General features: G+C 38.4%; 1 protein-coding gene across 4 annotated transcripts in view; it reads right to left on the bottom strand.

Annotated features, from left to right (window-relative positions):
- ATF7IP (activating transcription factor 7 interacting protein) overlaps nucleotides 1-20,021 on the bottom strand; it is a 67,468-nt gene extending 47,447 nt beyond the window's left edge. The window contains exon 1 of one of the 4 annotated variants that reach the window (XM_077935432.1): nucleotides 19,206-20,021. Coding sequence is in view for 2 of the 4 variants with exons in the window: in XM_077935429.1 (XP_077791555.1) it covers nucleotides 12,398-12,444 (47 nt within the window). In the remaining 2 variants the exon portion in view is untranslated. Of the gene's footprint in view, nucleotides 1-5,980; nucleotides 6,332-12,397; nucleotides 12,474-18,726; nucleotides 18,867-19,205 lie in introns of those variants that run through there. The other 3 variants (XM_077935431.1, XM_077935429.1, XM_077935430.1) reach the window with 3 other exon arrangements.
- Between the last annotated feature and the right edge of the window lie 452 nt (nucleotides 20,022-20,473).

Genomic DNA, 20,473 nt, shown 5'->3' with positions numbered 1-20,473 from the left:
ATAGCTAATGGTCAGAGATTACAAGAACTTAAGTACAACATCTGGAGGGCCACCCTTAAAAGAATTCTGTTTTTTTCTTACTGGTAATTCAGCAGAGAGGTATAAAATTCTAATCCACTTTATAAACTCTTTGTGGGGGAAATGGATTGAATATGGGATATATTAATTAATCAGCTGATAGGAAATTACAAAAATTATCAATCTGAACCTATTTATGATTTAAATATCAATTACTGCCAAGTTCAGATCTACAGTTACAGCAGTTTCTGGTACCTATATATGTGGCCCATCTCTTTTGAGCACTTAATCTGTTGGACAGAATTACAGGATCCTTTCAAAAAGTTAAACCGCTGTGTGTAAATGCTTAACAGAACTTTGTAACAACTCAGAGATGTGTGGAATAGGGGATTAGAAGGTATCACACAGCCTAAACAATGGTATATTACTTGTGAATCTATATGGCATGTTTCCTTAGACTTGCAACTGAGCAAGTTCCAGGCCCCCCATCAAGATTTCAAGTACATTGGGCTCCATCTCATTTGCATAGGAAGGCACTGTTCTAATACAGATGTTGGAGGTGTAATACTGAGAATGCCTAGTTGAGGCACATTATATGGGCTTGCCCAGTGATATTCTTTTTGGTCTGGTGTTGTTATTGGCATCGTTTTGTACTTGTGAAATCCTTGACATCTTCAGATTTTCAATTACTTCTAAATTATAATTATAAATTATAAAGTATGGGGATTGACAGAACTTTGTGAGCCCTCATTGTCATTAAGAGATTTGTACTTCAAGCCTAGAGGGGTAAATATCCACTGTCTATTACACAATGGGCCATACATGCATGCATGATTGTGTGTCATTCAGATACACCCAAATCGGTTGTTGCCTGTACTTGCCACCATCGTTAGCACCAAGCTAATAACTTTTTGTTCACCCAGGGAATTGGTAATTAAGTTGCCTCTGACTACTCATCTTTTAGTTAGATGGATAGGACTTGTGCTTATTAATATATTGCCGGGTGAACACATTTTATACATTTTTGCACTGTTCATTGTTTTAAATTTTACGGATTTTACATTGCTTTTATTTATTGTATTTTATCTTATTAAATTGCTTTGAGACTTGCCTTCTGTATAAAGTGACTGACAAATGTAATAAATAAAGTTTTTAGATGCTTTAACTAATGCTTTGTGATGCCCATAGTATAATGCTTTTTGCACACTGTCCCAGGCTCCTAGAGAAAGAAGGAAGGGTAGCACATAAACACAAGAAATAATAACAATATCAAGGGATCTGTAAATAAATCATTATCAATGTGGCAGGGTAAATGCCTTTAACTCAAGTAGCCAATAACTTCCTCTAAACCTTTTCTTTAGAAGAAGGGTTTTGCTGGAGTAAAAGAATTCAACAATGCAGTCAAAGTGAGTTTTGAAAAATGAACTCATCCCAAAATCTGAAAAAGAAATTACCTAATAATTCTGTATAGTCGTCGTAGTAGTAGTAGTAGCAGCAGCAGCAGTAATAGTATTATTTATACCCCACCCATCTGGCTGGGTTTCCCGAGCCCTTCTTGGTGTTGAATCTTCGGCTGGGGCATTTTTTAAGAGGGAGCTGTTGTTGATGGTGGTTTTTTGGTATCTTTATTTTGGATCTTATTATTTACATATAAATTGTTTAATTTGGTTGAGTACTTTTTGATGTTATGTTTGTAGTTATGTAGTTTTTTATATATTGCAAGATGACTTGAGTGTGGCTTTAACTTTGGAAAGGCGGCCTACAAATAAAACGATTGACTGAATTTACCAGTAAATAATGGAATTTGGTCATTAGAAATAATTTTCATTATTTCTCAAAGGATTTCTAAAATGTTTATCAACTTTCTCACATTTGATTTATTATGCAATTTTGTTCATTTAAATAATGATAAGCTTATTGCCTATCATAATTTTATAGCTCTGGTAAATGTTGTCATTCATAATTGGCCCAGCTTGCAAGTCTCTCTCTTCTGGATTTTAGCTGATGCCCACCATATGGAATACTGTCCTGAATAGTTCTAGGCAGAACTCACTGTGAAATGCCTGAAGAAAGGCTTTGTAAATTTCTGTGGCTTTGCTTACTAATCCAATTTTAGATAAGCAATGAATAAAGACATCAGTCCAAGTAGACACTTATATTACTAGTTTTCTTGCTATTTTGTCCATTTCTGCCTTTCAATACTTTAGTTTAATAATAGTTTCTAATAATAATTCTGTCTGAAAAGTATCTGCATTTCAACCGTGTTTTATCAAGTATTTTTCTTGAGAAAGACTTCATGCCAGACTAGCAAGGAACCAGAAACTAATTAGAAAATACAACAGGCATTAAGCAGCAATCTGTAATGGCAGTATCACTTGCTTGAACACTTAAAATGCTCAGAACTTTCCAGAAACAAAGGGTGGTAATAACTAGGCACACCTTTGTCTATGAAATGAAAAGCAAAGAGGTCCACCCTCAGTTTACACTTTAAGAATCCAAATTTGCACAATAAACACAACACATGACCTATAATTTTCCTCTGGCTCATTGTTTTTTCTAGAAAAGCATCAAAACAATGTACTTGATGGAGGGTCATTGATTCAGTTTTATGAGATGAGTGTATATTTGATTTTGGTTGTATTGATGCCATTAAAATATGTGAATGTATTTTAAAGTTCTTAAAATGATGTTTATTTTAAAAGGGACACATAATATAACCCTTTAAAAACAAATCATGTTTTATTCAACCTAGTTTTAAAAGGGTAATCCAATAATGATTTTTTGGAACCCAGGAGTCATGTAACATTTTGGCAGTACTATTTTTAGTGTTAATGAAATGATCAGTTTGGAGACAAAACTTATTTGCTTTAATTTCCAGCAGAATTTTACCCCTCAGATTCTACAAGGGAGAGGAGAATGAATATTATGAAGCAATAAATGAAAAACCTATGTGGATTTTGCAAGATCAGTCTACCATGCAGTTTCTTGCCAGCACCTTCTTGCATAATCCATATAGATTTTGAACAAGTCTATAACTATTAAGATGGTAACTATTATGTTTGTTTGTGAATATCAGACCAATCAAAATACTTAAGCAGTTCCAAGCACAAACACAGCTTTTGAAAGTCAACGCCATCTCATTAAGGGATCATGACAGCGGAAATGGTATTCATTCTGCATAAAGGGCAAATCATCTTGCAGTGCTGATGCTGACAATATTTTTAAATCTCAGGAAAAATGGGAAATAATGCAAACCCCAGAATCAGACTTTTACAAACACTCTCAACAGGCTGTATTTAACCTGAAGACAAACTAATATTTCAAATAAAAACATTTCATGACTGTCACTTTAAGTGTCTCTTTATAAAGTCAGTTAAGGACTAGAGACACAAACAGTCATCAATCTGGTTGTGAAACATCATAAATATAGAATAAATTGTTTCACTATCTGCACTCTCCTTAACACTGTAATTGTTATGCTGGTCTTCCCTGAAAGTGTATATTTATGACATAAAACTCTTGAAGATAGTGTGCAAGCGAGAAGATTTTGAGAAGCCAATGGCCCTGCAGTCAATATATTTAGGGATGATTTAATCTGATCTGATTATATTTCTATACTGTACGACTTTTCATTCAAATGAATTCCAAAGCGGCTTACAAACAATAAATAATAATATGATAGAACATCACAAATGTGGCATAAATACATAGAATATGAATTAGATAACTACATTAGAGAGATTTAAGCAAAGTGGTGCCTAAGCTAATTATTTTACACCCATTATAAAGTTAAGTGCAGTTGAATCCTATTAATTCAAATGGTAGAGTCATGCTGAAATCAACAGCAATCAAAACACTTGGCCTCAGCTGCATCTCACACAAAAATATGAAACATACCTGAAATTTACTTATCCCACAGAGTAATAATTGAATCCAATTAGGCATGGGGAACCTCTAGCCTGTGGGCCACATTAATTACTAAGCTAGTATTTCTTGAATATAATTAAAATAGCCTACCAATGCATAAGACAGCAAATGGAAACTCTAGGAATTTTTTTTATTGTACCTATGCATTGTCCTCAGTCAACTGGCACAGTACTGAGAGTCGACAGGAAAAAACAATGGCATAAAGATACAGCCAAGCAAAACCATTTTGGTCTGCTCCCTAATAATTATTCTCGTTTCCACTAGCTGAGATATTACAAAAAGTTCCAGATTTAACAGCTAACAAATAAATCTAGCTAATTTTACAAGAGACCTCCCAACATATAATTTTAATTATTTGCAATATTTAACAAAGAAATTCAACTGGCATACAGGTAAAGATGAACACTAAACTTAATGAATAAATACTGAAAATTGGTTCTACATAAAAGGTACCACAGTAAACAAAACCACATTCCATTCAATGTACTTAAACTATTTACGTAAACTTTAGTGAAATCTAAAAGAATCTGTTTTCAGTAGTATTTTTACTGTTTCAGTTTTATTACAATTATCAAATTTGCCACAAGAGAGCCGCCCAGAGTGGCTGGGGAAACGCAGCCAAATGGGCGTGGCATAAATAATAAATTATTTTAATTTATTATTATTATTATTATTATTATTATTATTATTATTATTATTATGTCAAATATGGGTCCAACTCACATATCGCATTCTCATATCCATATGAGAATGTGGTATGCCCATTTTGCAGTTACAAAGGACACGCATTTAGTTCAGGGGGAAACTGCCCACTATATTACTTGAGATCTATAATTCTACAAATTAATTCTCCATGTAAGAAATGATACCTACTGAGAACGAAGGATCATCAATTTTGATAGGGTAAGTAGAGAAGATATGGTTTGTTTCCCCTGAGCCTCTGAGGTGGCAAGGAACGCAAACCCATCGGCTCCTCCCCAGAACAGTCATAAGAAAGAAAAAGGGGAGACACTGCCCCCCACTGTCACCACCATGGTGCTTCTGTCAGCAGAGTCAAGACCGTGAGCAGGTTTCCCCCATTACTCCAACCATTAAGAATTAGGTCCGCTGAGATCTGAATTGTTTCCAAATTACAAAACAGTGTGACCATGTTGGGAACTCCGTTCTAGAAAGATACCTGACATTTTCCCTATTAATTGTGGTGTACCGCTTAAAAAATTAAGAAGTCTATGTAATGTTAAACTGTTCTTATGTAGACTTCACTTATGGAGGACATAATGCGCAACATTATGGGTCCTGAGTTCAGGAGCAATATTCAGCTTCTGCCCCTAAAACCCATGTTTTGGAAAATAGTCTTCAAGCTGGAAATCTAAATGCTACCTTTGTAAGCATGTGCTGTCACTTACCTCATTCTCTGGGCAAGTGAAAATCTTCACGGTACACTTAATATATTTAAATAAAAATATACGCCATAATTTTTGTGTTTTAAATTAGCTCATATCTAAAATGGAACAGCGTCAAGGTCTAAAACTTAAATTTTATTTCTATTATTTCTTGCAATACAGTAAATTCTAAAATTATTTCTGACAACAACACACTGGATAAATGCATAAAGTAATTATTTAGCAATACAATGGGGTTCTATATTCTTCCAAAATTACAATAATCTAAGTATCTCAAGAATTTAAGATTTTTTAAAAAAATGTTGGTGTCTGCGCTACTGCTTCATCCTTTATACAAAGTTGAATACAAAGCTAGCAAAGATCCACTATTTTTTTTAAAAAAATCAGCTGATTCTGACTCCTCAAAATGGTGGCAACACCAAATTACAGCGCCTTTTAAGAACAGTGACCTTTGACCCCAGCAAGCACTTCCACAATCCTTGTGAAACACGCGTGTAAAACTTACCTTCACCAACAGCTGAAAACTTAAAAAATACCCACTTTGCCAATAATTGGGGTTTTTGGTCTCACACTTCTATACACACACATCCTGAACTATTTATAGAAAAGCAAAATCCAGAATTGTTTCTTACCTCAGAATCTGTAACATGTGACTTCACCAGGTATGCTCATTAGCATACAGGCAGGCTAAACAGCTCCAGAGAACATTTCGTCAGCCATTTTGAGACTGCACTGTTTCAGCTACACTGAAAGTGCGACTAAGATGGCTGCACTGTGTGCATTCAACAGCAGCCAGTAACAACGCAGCAGTGTGTAAAGCACTTATCACAAAGCACCTCCCTCCTTACACAGTAGTACACACACACACACACACAGTGGCTATTAGTGCACATGCTGCAGAGACGCTGCAGTATCTTGGAGCACAAGTGCTACAAACAGAAAAAACTCACAAGGCACAAAGAGTGCCTCTCTGAACCAGTCGGTAGATCAGGATATAACACTCCAATCCTGATCTGAATCCAAGCAGCTGCAAGTCCATGTCACATATTATTGACAACAGGAATGAAGCCAAATATTACTGGCAGGCAGGGAATGCTACTCAGGAGCCAGATTTCAGTTCTCTCTTTTCTTAAGGCATTAGAAACCCTACTCAAATCATTCACACTATAAACATTACAGAAGCATTTTTCAAAAGTTGTGCAGGGGAATAGGTAATTAGGTTTTTTCAAACACCAATGAACTCAATTCCTTCCTTAAATATGTTCTGGTTTAAAGACCTACAATAGACTTCTGTCTAACAGGATAGTATGCAGAGTTGCAAAATTGCTTTAACAGAAGCATATATGCGAGACAGATTAAGTATTTGCAGTAACATTTGCCCTTTCTGCCACAAAGGACAGAATACACATAGAATAGAACAGAGATTAAATATACCTCATGTCATAATAGGAGAATCATAATTTGTAGGCTTGTTGTTCACTCTAGATAGTGATTTCAGTGACGAAGTATAATATAGTTTTCCTTTCTTTTTGCATGTATAATATTTTTATTGTGTATTTTCCTATTCTATGCATGAAGGGTTAAAAACAAGAAATTCAACTAAATTACAGAAGTTAGCAGTGGCTACCACCTTATCATACTCCATGATTATGAACATCAAAATAATGTAGATAGTGTTTTAGAGTGTTACACCTCACATAAATCATTGTAGAAATTCTTGCTATCATCCCTGTTTGAACATGATAGTAGTGACATAGCAAGTTTGTGGTTGTGGTTAACATTTGAACTAGAAACTTCCTGGCTGCCAGCTCACATTCGTTATTACTAGGCTACACCACCTCTCAAATACAGCAATCAAATTACAGATTATATCTGTCTTCACTAACTGAAATATAAAAGTTTAGATAAACTACACTTTCCAGGACTAGTATGGTGCAAAAACATGGGTCCTTGTTGTTTTTAGAGAGGCTAACTGAAAGAATCATTGATTGTTCAAATCATTGTTCTACAGGTACGTTCTGTGATTTGCTGACAATTTGCTTGGCATCCTATGTAAAATTCATGAACGTCAATGAGATCATCTGATCCTGACTTCAAGCAGATTCAAGCATCTATTGTAATGTGGAACGTTTTGCTGACTGTACCACTTCAGATTCTACCAGGGGGAAGAGCATATCTGAATGCTTTCCAGTTTTTCTTTTAACCCCTTCCCAAACTTTATTTCCATGGACAGGGAGAAACAGCAAACATTTGAGTCAGAGGCTTTGCCCAAATTTGTTTATGAGCTTATAATGGTGAAAGTTACAGACAGGTATTACACCAGATTCCCAAGTTCTGTGCCCAAACAGTTTTATGGGGAGAAAAGGGGGGGGGGGCTTCAATACAGTGGTACCTCGGGTTAAGTACTTAATTCGTTCCAGAGGTCCGTTCTTAACCTGAAACTGTTCTTAACCTCAAACACCACTTTAGCTAATGGGGCCTCCTGCCGCCGCTGCACTGCCAGAGCACGATTTCTGTTCTCATCCTGAAGCAAAGTTCTTAGCCCGAGGTACTATTTATGGGTTAGCGGAGTCTGTAACCTAAAGCATACGTAACCCGAGGTACCACTGTACCTGGTTATATATATATGTTTGTGAGAATACAGTGCTGATGCACCCCGCTTGCTTGCACATCACCAAAACCTGGAACAGGCACTCACGTGATGAGCATGCACTGCAGACATGTCCATAAAAGGTAATTCTAAAGCAGTCTGCAGACAATCCAAGAGGTTAAATGTAACCCTACAAAACAGTTATTCAAAGGATCTATGGGATTTCGACACATTGTCCCCTCAGTACAAAATGCAAGCATAGGGCAATGAAGTAAAGAAACATGTTCAGCAATTTATACTTTTTAATTACTTGCTACTAGCAATGTGCTTTTGAGCCCTAAGGTACTATCTTCAAAGATATATCTGTAATTAAGTTTTGAATTCACTTTGTTTTTACTAAAACACCATTCAGCTTCACATCACATCCATTATAAATATCTGAATTATTACTCAATTAATTTTGCTATTTTAAGATGTTTACTAATTTTATGTTAAAAGTATGCCAAGTGATTTTAAATTACAAAATCTGAATAATAATGACAGATATGATATGAAGCTGAACACTCTGAAAATCACAACTGGTAAGTTTTTTCTTTAAAAAAAAATCTGGTTTCAACATTTAAGAGGATTTATTATCTCTGGTCTTACTCTACTACTTCTAGACCAGGCTTCCTCTAACTCTGCCCGCCAGATGTTTTTGGCCTACAACTCCCATGATCCCTAGCTAGCAGGACCAGTGGTCAGGGATGGTGGGAATTGTAGCCACAAAAACATCTGGAGGGCAGAATTTGAGGAAGTTTGAGGAAGTTCTAGACTGTAGTGTCAGTTATTACAGACCAAACCTTGGCTCAAAACATGTGGAGAAAAATGTGGTAAACAGCGACACACAAAACTCACTTTGCAACATGTAAACATGTTCAAAAGATACCCTTTCCGGAAATTCAGACTGCTGTGCCAGGTGTTTCTCCAAACAAGATTCGAAGCAGCTAGCATTACTACACAAGCTTGTTCGGAGCACTATGATCTGAATGTAATGAAAAATTCAATTCAAGGGTGTGGTGATGGAGTTTTTAAAACGTGCCAAACATAAATGTTGTATGATTATCTTAAATCTTGTTTTTTTAACATAGCAACTGCTGACTCAGAGCTACTTCAGCCTTCCTCAATGAAAGGATTTTTATAAGCCACACAAATTGCCTACCCCATCACAAAATGCAAGTTACCATGGACATCCTGCAAATGCAGCTCAAACGGCTTTCTACTACCCAACCAAACTTTGAGAGTTGGGGGAAAGAGTTCAGGCCAATCTAGAAATAACAAGGATGTGTGGCCATGATTCCCCTTGATCTCTACAACTTTCAATACCAATTCAATTCAATTTTCCTGAATTGATTATGTGGTATGGAAATGAGAGGCCTTGTATTTGGTGGTCCTACTTCTACTTTACTTCCAGGAACACTGGGTGATTATACTTCAGTCTCATGGCAATTGTACTGTTAGGGTTCCACCTTGTCCCCAAAATTACTGAAGATCTTATAAAGCAGTCAATATAAGATTTAGGCCTAGGAGTCATCAACACAAAGACAATATCCAGCTCTATTTCTCTGCAACTTCCAAGTCAGCCTAGATATGACTACCATTTCACTAATTAATTTTCTGAAAATCTGAGTGCTCGGGAACAAACAGTATAACAAAGAAGATTAAAAGGGTACATTTTTTACCAGCTGAGTAGCTAGTATAGCTTCCAAATGTGTATAGCCTTCATGTAACCAAACCAAAACTTTTTCAGATTTGTAAATATCTTAATACTAGATACAAACTGGTTTGGATCTAGACTTAGTAATGCATGACTATGCCTGGATTCAACTCCATTTTTCAGAGTTTATGAACATGTCTGATTTCATTTAATGTGAACGGGTTTAAACATTAAATAACAATGAATTACAAGTCTTTAATGAGTCTCAGTCGTAAACTAATCATTTGTGAATATGTGAAACAAAATAGAATACAATAAACACAATTTGAATCTTTTTATAGTTCTTTTTAGGCAACTTAAAATCTTGCATTTGTCTTCCATAGTTTTTTGAAGTATTTCTTTTTTCTCAGAGAAAAACAAAGGAAGAACCACTTCACAAATTCTCAAGTTTGTATTAGTTTTCGTAGGCTCAAAACATGTGGAGAAAAATGTGGTAAATCCACATTAGGACATCCACAGATACATATGATACAGTAACAATGCAATCTGCATGGTAAGATCTGAGAAATAACCCTTCAGGGTACATTGCAGGAAAATCATTAAAAGGAAAATGGGTCAAACAAATACTAATTAACTCAATAAAATTATTATAACCAGGCCCAGCATTTCAAGCTTGGAATCCTGGTCTTTCACAGAGCCAAGTGCAGTGCCACATTGTCAGATTCATTGAAAACCCTAATGAAACATGCATAATGCCCTTTTTTCCCCCCTGGAAAATTTCCCAGTGTCTTTACATTGTGGCCCAAACCAAATCATACACACCATGCTAATAACAATAGCTGAAAATAGTTAAACAAAAATATTTGATGGGGAGGGGGCTGGAAACAGAGCACATTAGCTTGGCTTGTATATTGCTTTTTAAAAATCAAAGTTTTATTCAAAATTATTTTTATTTGAACACTTGACATGCATACATTTCCCTTGTTTACATTGGGAGAGCGGATGATGGTGCTTATTCACACTAATTTTTGCACATCCAAAGAGGAGTGTATTTCCTTTCAGTAGTATAGTAATCTGGAAAAAGATAATATATTTGAAACAACTAAGTTTAACTAGTATTGGATCAATTTATGAGGTTACTAATTAACTTTATGAAGCAATGAATTTTCTGAAATACCAAATTTATATGAAAAACTACAATAGAGGAAAATTGCCCAGAATATGGGGGGAGGGGAGCTATCATGCGTCACTGACTATCAGAGCCGGTGATCTTAGATTATAGTAAAAAGGTAAAGGTAAAGGTACCCCTGCCCGTACGGGCCAGTCTTGACAGACTCTAGGGTTGTGCGCCCATCTCACTCAAGAGGCCGGGGGCCAGTGCTGTCCAGAGACACTTCCGGGTCACGTGGCCAGCATGACATCGCTGCTCTGGCGAGCCAGAGCCGCACACGGAAACGCCGTTTACCTTCCCGCTAGTAAGCGGTCCTTATTTATCTACTTGCACCCGGGGGTGCTTTCTAACTGCTAGTTTGGCAGGCGCTGGGACCGAGCAGCGGGAGCGGACCCCGCCGCGGGGATTTGAACCGCCGACCTTTCGATCGGCAAGCCCTAGGCGCTGAGGCTTTTACCCACAGCGCCACCCGCGTCCCAGATTATAGTAAGAGGTCCCAAATAAATAATATACAGTGGTACCTCAGGTGTCGAAAGTAATCCATTCCAGAAGACTGTTTGACTTCCGAAACATTCAACAACCAAGGAACAAAGGGCTGTCGGCAATTCCCATTGAGAAAATTGAAAGTAAGCCATTTGACTTCCAAGGCACATCCAAATACACATTAAGATCATAGGAAATTGCCTCATACCACTGGTCCATCCATCTCAGTATTATCTAGACTGACTACCCATCCTCCAGGGATGGAGCATTTTGTATGCCTGCTAGGGAATAAATCTGGGGTCTTCTGCATGTGACACTATGGCTGATCTGTGGCTCTTCTTTTTTGATTTTGTCAAATAAAAAACAAGAACAATCATAAATGGTTCACTCAAAACTTTGTTGAGGAAAGGTATACAGGACGCATGTTTCAAGGCCAAGGCTATATCCAGTTGGATCCAGGATGTTCCCGACAACTAAAGCCAATATAGATACACTTGTTGATGATTACAGGATTTTCTTGGAATATTTGTATCCTACCTCTCAATTTCAAATTGTAGATGATTTGTCATACAAGAACTGGAAACTGGATTTGTCATAGAGATAAATGTTGCTTTATTGTCCTGGCTAAACAAATCCCAGGTGCCTGGTTGTCCAGGCTATATGTTATGATACTAGTGCTTAAGATATTAAACAATTGACACATGAAGCAGTTTCCTGAACAATGCCTTTGAGTTCCTTAAAAACAAAACAAAAAAACCTTCATACTAAAAAAAATCTAAGAACCTGTTCTTTTTCTAGCATTCTCCTATTTAATATTCACTACTGAAATAACATTTTTTGAAAAATTCTTACTATTAATACATTTGCTTACTACGCAAACTTACTAATTTAGTTATTACATTTATACCCTGGTTTTTTCCAAGGAGCTCAAGGTACCATACATGGTACTTCATCTCCCTATTTTATCCTAACAAGTATGTGAGGTAGGTTAGGCCAAGACACAGGTACTGGTCCAAAGTTACTCAGAGATCCTCAACTGAAGAGCTGCTGGAAAAGGAAACTTTAAAGAAAAGTCCATATAACTACCTAACTAAAACTGGGTACATTACCTGATGGAACTGCTCAGACCTTTAAAAGGATAAAACGAATTGATCATCCTTCCCCACCGATGCAATCAATGACAGCGGAGGTACTATGTCTTCTGACTAACAGGATCAAAGTAAAACCCTGATTAGAAACATGAAGGCCTCCTTGATCAGATGTTTTCATTATTATTATTATTAATTTGTTAAGATTTATATACCAGCCACCATCAAAAGATATCAGGGCATTTCACAAGATAAAACTACAATATAAAAACACAAGTAGTTAAAACAACAAAATAATAGCACCCTCTCCCACAAGTACATTAAAAAGGCTGTAGAATATTAATCAGCCAAAGGTCTGGTTAAAGAGGAAAGGTTTTGCCTGGCACATACAGATATATAATGAAGGCACCAGACGAACCTCCCTGGGGAGAGCATTTCACCAATGGGGAGCTGCCCCAGCGCAACGGCACTATTTCCCCTGGCACCGTTGGGCCCACCCTCATTGAAATGTAGTGTACCCACTTCATAGAACACCAATTTCATGAATTCTTACAAACTTCCCCAGATTATCTTGTGGGGGACTTGTGTGAGGGAAAACTTAATAATTTGGAGTCTCAGGCAGGATTTGATCAAATAAACAATAAAGATGTCATTAAACAAAGGAAGTTTATGACACAAGTGGGTCAAACATAGGATACTTCAGATTATCTTCAGTTCTTTCTGTTGTTGCACAGCTGTTGCCGCTTAATTCTTTGGTTCTTAAACAACGGGGTACTTCCTGTCAGTTACACACCCCTGCTCCTGAGGTACTCCAAGAAACAGACTCAAGGGATCACCACACCCCTCTTAACTGGTTTGAGAGTCTTCTCTTTCTAGAAGAATCTCTCTTTTCCTGACTGGAATGAATCCTAAATAGACTGTATTTTCACAGCTTCTCCTGGCTCAGGCTTAGCATCCCAATTAATTCCTGGCCTAATTACTCCTACAGGACGCCACACACTGTCCTTCACACTAAACTCAAGAGACTTCTTTCTCTAGCTTTTGATATATTCCTGAGAGTGGATGTTTCTACCCAGACCCAACTCTCTCTCCTCTCACTCCCTACCTACCAACTGTCTCTCCAAAACCTCCCCTTTTCAACTCCCTCTCCTGGAACCCCAGCCAGTCATAAGCTGCCATTCATTTAACCATTTAGGGGCAGGGAGAAAGAAGAAGAAAACACTTGTTGACCCAACCTGCCCAGCAAAAACAAACTTTTCTGTCACAGGAGCCACTGCAGAAAAGGCCTGTTTTCACGTTACCACCCTCCAGACTTCTCGTGGAGGAACACGAAGAAGGGCCTCAGATAATGAACACAAAAGCCTGGTTTGGTTTATATGGGGAGGGGGTCCTTGAGGTATTGCGGTCCTGAGCAGTTAGTAGAATGCAATACACAACACTAACCAAAGATAGTCCAAATAGAAGGAACCTGAATATAACATCACTAACAGTGTTACCTAAAGATTTGTAAGATGAAATTACTACCTACTCAGGATAAGTAATGTAATAACTTAGGTAATGATACAACAAGAATAGGAAAGGAAGTGAAATGCACAGATACAAAATTTAAGTTTGTAAGGCAGGAGTGAGGGGACGTTGTTAGGTGCAGTTGAGCCAAAGAGATTTAATAAGAGGATATGATGTTGCGCAATGTGATTATATGTAAAACTAATAAAAAATTATATCTAAAAAGAACCTGAATATAAACATCAAAATGATGATAATCTAGAGAGTGCAAAAAAGATTCTGCATTATATTCATGATCTTCTCACAAAGAAGGAAAGACTCACAAAGGAGTTTAGGACAGGCAAACGACAGGCATGTTTTTGTTGGCATCCTTCTGTCTCAAGAGGGTGTGCCTCCGAGGGGTAAAGTCAAACTGCTGTGTTAGCAGAACCAAAGTGACCTCCCGGGGCACAAGCCTAGGCTGGGGGGGGGGGGGATGTCTTCTGCTAACACCCGTGGGGGAACATAACCCCTGCACAAAACAAGGATTGCCTGTACATTAAATTATATAATCTCTTCACTGATGTCTATGAGCAGCTCTATCTTCTGCTCCCAGAGTAATTTAAAACTAAATGACTTTGGATAGAAATGGCTTCTATCCAAACAACAAACTGATCTTTTCTACTCTTTATATGTTTTTGTCTTCCGGTTCCAGCCACACAATTCTACTCCACTGCCCACCCCCCACAGTGTCTCAGTCTCCACAATCCATCCTATTGATTCATTAAATGCTGGGGCAGGGTCCCATCCCCGCTTTAGATTTGTTCCTTAGATTTGTTCCTGAGCTTGTACATACCTCAGCATTACCTCAAGTCTGGAAGTACGGCTGTCTTGTGTTTCAGTAGTACAATTTTGGTGACAAAAAGCACAAGAATAGGGACACTTGAATAATCATTAGTATATAAATAACTAGATGACTACCCATCCATTCATCATAAATCAATGGTGTATTTTGTACTATGAAGTCATAATAATGAAGCTGCATCTTGTATGAGATAATCAAATGAAAGGTGATTTGCAAATATTTAGGTATGATGAGCACTACATATGCAGTCTTCAGTACACTGCATATTTTGATTCAGTCCAGAATTTTTCTTTATTACACAATACATGGCTTTATGGTGATATAGCTTTATTAGTGACCCACTCTCCTCTCTTTACAGCTGTAGAAGTTTTCACTATTAACAACAAGTAGTTGCTTAATCATTGCAGTTTAATAAATTAATATTATAAATACCAAAGCTCAATGCAAATTACCATTTAATTAGACTAGCAGGGATTCACAAACATGTCCAGCCATGACAACTACTCTCCTTTGCCTCCTAGTTCTCAGCGAACTGAAGAGTACTTTGTGGAAGGGAAGCAACCACCTCTCATTTTATGCTGCAGATTGTGAAGGGGGGGAAGGAACAGCAGGAATATCTTGCACTGCTCAGGAGAGACTCCATATTTTCCCTACCTTCTTCAGACCACCCCAAGTTCCCCTTTATAAGCCAGGACAATTTCAGAAAGGGAATAGGGTTGGTGCAAACAAAATAATGGTGGATGTAAACCAAAATTTGTAGGCTTCTGAAGAAAATGTGTAAGAATTCGCCATTTAATGAACCACACATTATTAAGACAGTAGTATCTACTCTGTTTCCTCTATTAAAGTTTAGGAGTCAGAAATATAGACTATTAAAGTAACAGTAAAAAGTAAAGTATTTGTTTTGTTTGTTTGTGTGTGTGTGTTTTAAAAAGAAAAAAGTTCAAATCCCATCAGTACTCTGGAATATCTAGATAAAGAAATTGGGAGTGATTCAGCTGAACAGCCACCTTAAATGGTCTGTGCTATTGTCAAGAAGGAAACACCCATTCTAACTTCACTCTGAAATACAAAACATTTATTAGCTTTGGATACAATAGGAAGGAAACACCCAGTGTTAAAGGTGGGGTTTTTCGTCAAAGTTTGGCAAATTGGGAAGAGGAAACTTGCATGCTACTCAGTGTTTTGCTTCAGCTTCAGGTCCACCAGTCTAAACTGATACAGATCATTTGGACCCTGCAACCGTTGTTCGATAAATCAAAGATGTATTCAAAATACAATTGAAATAAAAATAAATAAATTGTCCAGTAGCACCTTATAGACCAACAAAGTTTGTTCCAGTATAAGCTTTTGTGTGCATGTACACTTCTTCTGATACACTGAAGCGGAAGTCACCAGACCCTTATATATTGTGGGAGGGTGGGGTGGGGTATTTCTCAGAAGGGTAGTAGGAAATGGGTGATTGGCTCAATGGGTATGGTAAACCTGTTGACGACTGTTAACGAAAGCAAGTGATAGTATGCAGATGACCAAAAGTTGCTTTAGCATGTGTAATGAGACAAGAATCCAATATCTCTATTCAGACCAGGTCTCTCCATAGTTTTCAGTTTGGTAATAAGTTGTAATTCAGCAACTTCTCTTTCAAGTCTATTTCTGAAATTCCTTTGTAATAAGACAGACTGTGTCAGACCAAGACGGCTACCTACCTGAATCTAGAATCAAAATATAATATAGTGGATAAATCACAACACAAAGCCATCTCTGTTTAGTCATGAAGTTTAGCAAGTTTGTCTACTCTCATCACAAAGTGTAACCTACCTTACAGGATTGTTGTGAGGATTAAGTTGGAAACATCTTATGCATGTTGCTCTAAATCCCTTGGAGGAAGGGAAGAACATAAAAGGGGTGAAATAATTCTCTGTGGGATAGGTTAGCAGTTTTGCAACTGATATTTCCCCTTTAATTTCTATTATTTCTGCACTTTATATTATGTAGTCCAATCCAGATATATAATGCATATATGGACTGTTCACTGTTCTTGAAGGGCAAGTAATAGCAAAACATAACACAAACTACCAAGTATAAGTCCTGTTTAGTGTGAAGGATTCGCATTGCACATCACATACCCTACTGAGTTCATTTAACTAAAAACTGAATTGGTATATTTAGTGAAAAATAAACTTTAAACAGTTGGGTGATGAACAGACTTCCTTAAATAAAGCATATAGACAGAAACTTGAGGCACGGTATTTCCCTCTATTCCACCTCCCCACTTGGAAGCACAAAGGCCCCAGGCTCTTATACGGAAGTCAGAAGTATGTGCGCACTTCCCCCTTTCATTCCAACCCCCCTCCAAGAATCAAAGATGGCTTGATAGAGGTATGGAAGGCGCACACACTTCCTATTTCCCCATAATAACTTGGTGCGCTTGCCCATGTTCCCAAGGAGGGACAGTAACAGAAGAGTTTTCTTTTGTGCCCCATGGGGATCCCTTCACATGTGGGGAAACTGCACTTGCGCATGTGAGGATTATGCTTACACCCTGAAGCTGCATAAAAGACAGCCATTTTGAGCTTAACAGCAGTGCATTTTGCACTACAAAAACTGTGTCCAGAATACAAGCTAGTTTTATTATGTATAGATATAGAAAAGCCACTCAAGACTATGAAAAGTATCAGAAGAGGAGAACTGGAGTGCTGTGGGAAGACTTAGATTTGATAATTTACCATTTTAGCAATAAACTAATAAATAAAAACTCCATACACTTATTCAAAGAAGTGGAATGGTCTCCCCCGGGAGGTTGTGGACTCTGCTTCCTTAGAGATTTTTAAGCAGAGACTGTATGTCAATCTGTTATGGATGCAAGGGGTTGGACTAGATGACCCTTGGGGTCCCTTTCCAACTCTACAATTCTATGACTCCATGAAATACAGATTTTTATTTTCAGTTTCCTGCACTTTCAATCTTGCAATAACTGTATGAGGGTTCTTATTAGAAAAGTTCTAATTGGGCCATTCTGACATAATAAACATTTATATAGTGCTTTTGAGTGTTCAACAAACTCAAAATTAATCTGTGATATAACCAGGCCAGACATTCTGCCATCATGTAATAAAGGCTTGTTTATTTATGCAGATCTATTTAATATGAAAGTTAATACGAATAGGTGTTGCTGTTATGTAATAACAAGGCTTTTCCTTCTGTTCTTCAGGTACCAACCATTATCTTCTCCCTCCTTCAAACTCTGGCACAATATTTCTGTCAACATCATCACTAATATATTTTTACTTTTACAAGAGCAGGCTAAAGGCACACTCCCTAACGAACGTGCCACAACAGCCTACTGCTATGTTGAACCAACAAACAGTATCTCACAGTTGCTGTTTACAACTGATCTCCTGGATACACATGCATAAATGGGGGCAACAAATGCATTCCGATTTTATTCTGTAGCCTATCCTGAGACAATAGAGAACCTCAAAGAACTACCCTCCCAGTGGGCCATGACTTGCTTATTATATAGCCAGTCCCAGCAGCAAGCCTGTTCCAAAATTAAACTTGGCAGCTTGCAGTCCATGAAACCAGAAAGCCAGAGTATTGTACTATTATTATTTAAATAGTGCTGGCGGAAAGGAGAGGCGAGTGAGAGACAATCACATTTTTATGGGACATTGACATTTTTAGAGCAGTGCTTGTTTTTACTTTATGTATTGGATTTAGATCACATTTTCCTCTAGCACTAAAAGTATTCTGGAACTTTCTAAATGGGGACATGAAAGTAACCAAGAAAAGTTGCCCAACCCAATTTTACTTCCTTCACCCACTTGAAATAAACGTTTTAGTAAGCTAACAGAAATAAAAAAGGGTCATTTGACAGCTGTCTGATTAATCATAATGAAGCTGCAACAACAAAATAAACCTTTATAAACAAATAAATAAATAAGACTACTTGCATCCAACCAACCAACATGCACAGAATACTGTAAGTTAAAACACTAACCGATTGCTCCGAATTCCAGCTTATTTGTCCTCGTGTGCTTAGAAGCAAAGCGAACGGAAGCCTCAGCTCCTCGTGGCGCCTCTCCACCCCACGAGAGCTACAGGCGAGGGCTTCGCGCGCGCTTACGCACTGCGCATGTCCGGGAGTAAGCACTTCCTGCCAGCAGGGAGGGCTCCTCCTCCTCCCGGCCAGACAGGCACCGCGTGGGTGGGGGTGGGGAAAGAAGCAACCAGGAGCTGCCGCTGGGGGCAGCAGAGCGCCGCAGGGAGCCTCCAGAGCAGCCGAGATCCGTGAGAAGCAGGTTGGAGGAATCCGAGAGAAAAGAAGAAGCCTTCCCCGCGCGACAAAACGCAGCCTAGGGTGACTAGTCCAGTTGCTTTCTGGTAAAACTGCCGTTGGTTGCCGCCGTTTCCGACGCAAGCCCTGACTCGTACCCAGCAGCCCCGCTCCCTCCCTGCCCTTCAGAGTCCGAGTGGTACCTGCGCGCGCGTCCTCCGCCGCCGCCGCCCGCGCTTTAGAGCTCTGCCCACGGTCGCTGCCGTCTGCCTCCGCTGCCGCCGCCGATTCAAAAAAACACAACCTACAGCATACGTTTGGCCGTTATGCAAATGAGCACCGATCTCTCCTCCCACTCCCTTTTGGCCACACCTCCTACCGGGAAGCAGGGGGCCGGATGCGCCGAGCTGCTTTTTCCCCCCCGCCGGCCAATCCGCATATTGGCCGTTTCAACAGTTATGCAAATGAATCACAATTATTTAGCATATTTTTCTCGTTGCTCCTCCCCCCTAGGATTAAGGATATTATTGGTCAGCGCGACGAGCGGCTGATAAGGGATTTAAGGTGGAACGGCAGAGCTCGCTTGCTCCCAGCTAACTAGTGAGGACGGGGGTGGTGTTTCTGGCGCTTATAAAGCGAACGAAAGTTAAGAAGTTCTCTCCTTCTGGCTCAGCAGGCGCTGTTGGCTTGTAACTGTATACGTGTGAGAATAATGGTGTTCCTGGAGGGAAGCTCCACCTTTTAGTCGGAGATGAGTCACTAGTCCTCAACGCCTCTTCCAAACTGCAACTGCTGGATCAAAATAATTAAAAGTAAAACAAGGGGCACTGCTGTTTTGTGCAGAAATGACATAAAAATAGGTACTGGTGTCCTAACAACACCAGTGTTGTGTTTCTAGCAGCCGCTTTTTCCTTTTCCTTTTATCACAATAGTTGGTTCCCTTGGCACTAAATTGGCTATAAATATTGATACTACAGCTAGGTGATGTATCCATTTATTTACTAAGACTACTTCCATGTGTTTTATTTTATTTATTAAGTGTAACTTTTAAATTGTTTATCCATAATTACCGAGAGTTGCAAAAAAAAAAAAAAAGAAGGTATACTAGGACATGAGTTTTAACTGCCTGTGTAAAGTTTATTGTTTTAATTTGTACACTGACTTTATTCACAGGAGTTCTTAATTTTTTTCTCTGTTGCGGAGCTCTCATTCCCCAGCATATGAAGGAGTTTTTAGTGCTAACAAGTCCAGTATTTCGTGAAGAAAGACAGCACAATATCTCACAAATTTTATGGATTAGGATTGCATGAATGTCATGGACATTCTGTGGATGGTTACTGTGTCATGACTTCTGGCGTATGGTATTTTGTCAATATTTTTTATTTGTTCTGAGTTTATGAACTCTCCCATTCTATTTAGTGCCAGGAAAGGAGCACTAATTGGCAATATGGGGTGGGGGCTGATGCAACTC

Source organism: Podarcis muralis, chromosome 10, assembly GCF_964188315.1.
Source record: "Podarcis muralis chromosome 10, rPodMur119.hap1.1, whole genome shotgun sequence".
NCBI lineage: Eukaryota > Metazoa > Chordata > Lepidosauria > Squamata > Lacertidae > Podarcis > Podarcis muralis.
This window is presented reverse-complemented; position numbering and strand designations above follow the sequence as displayed.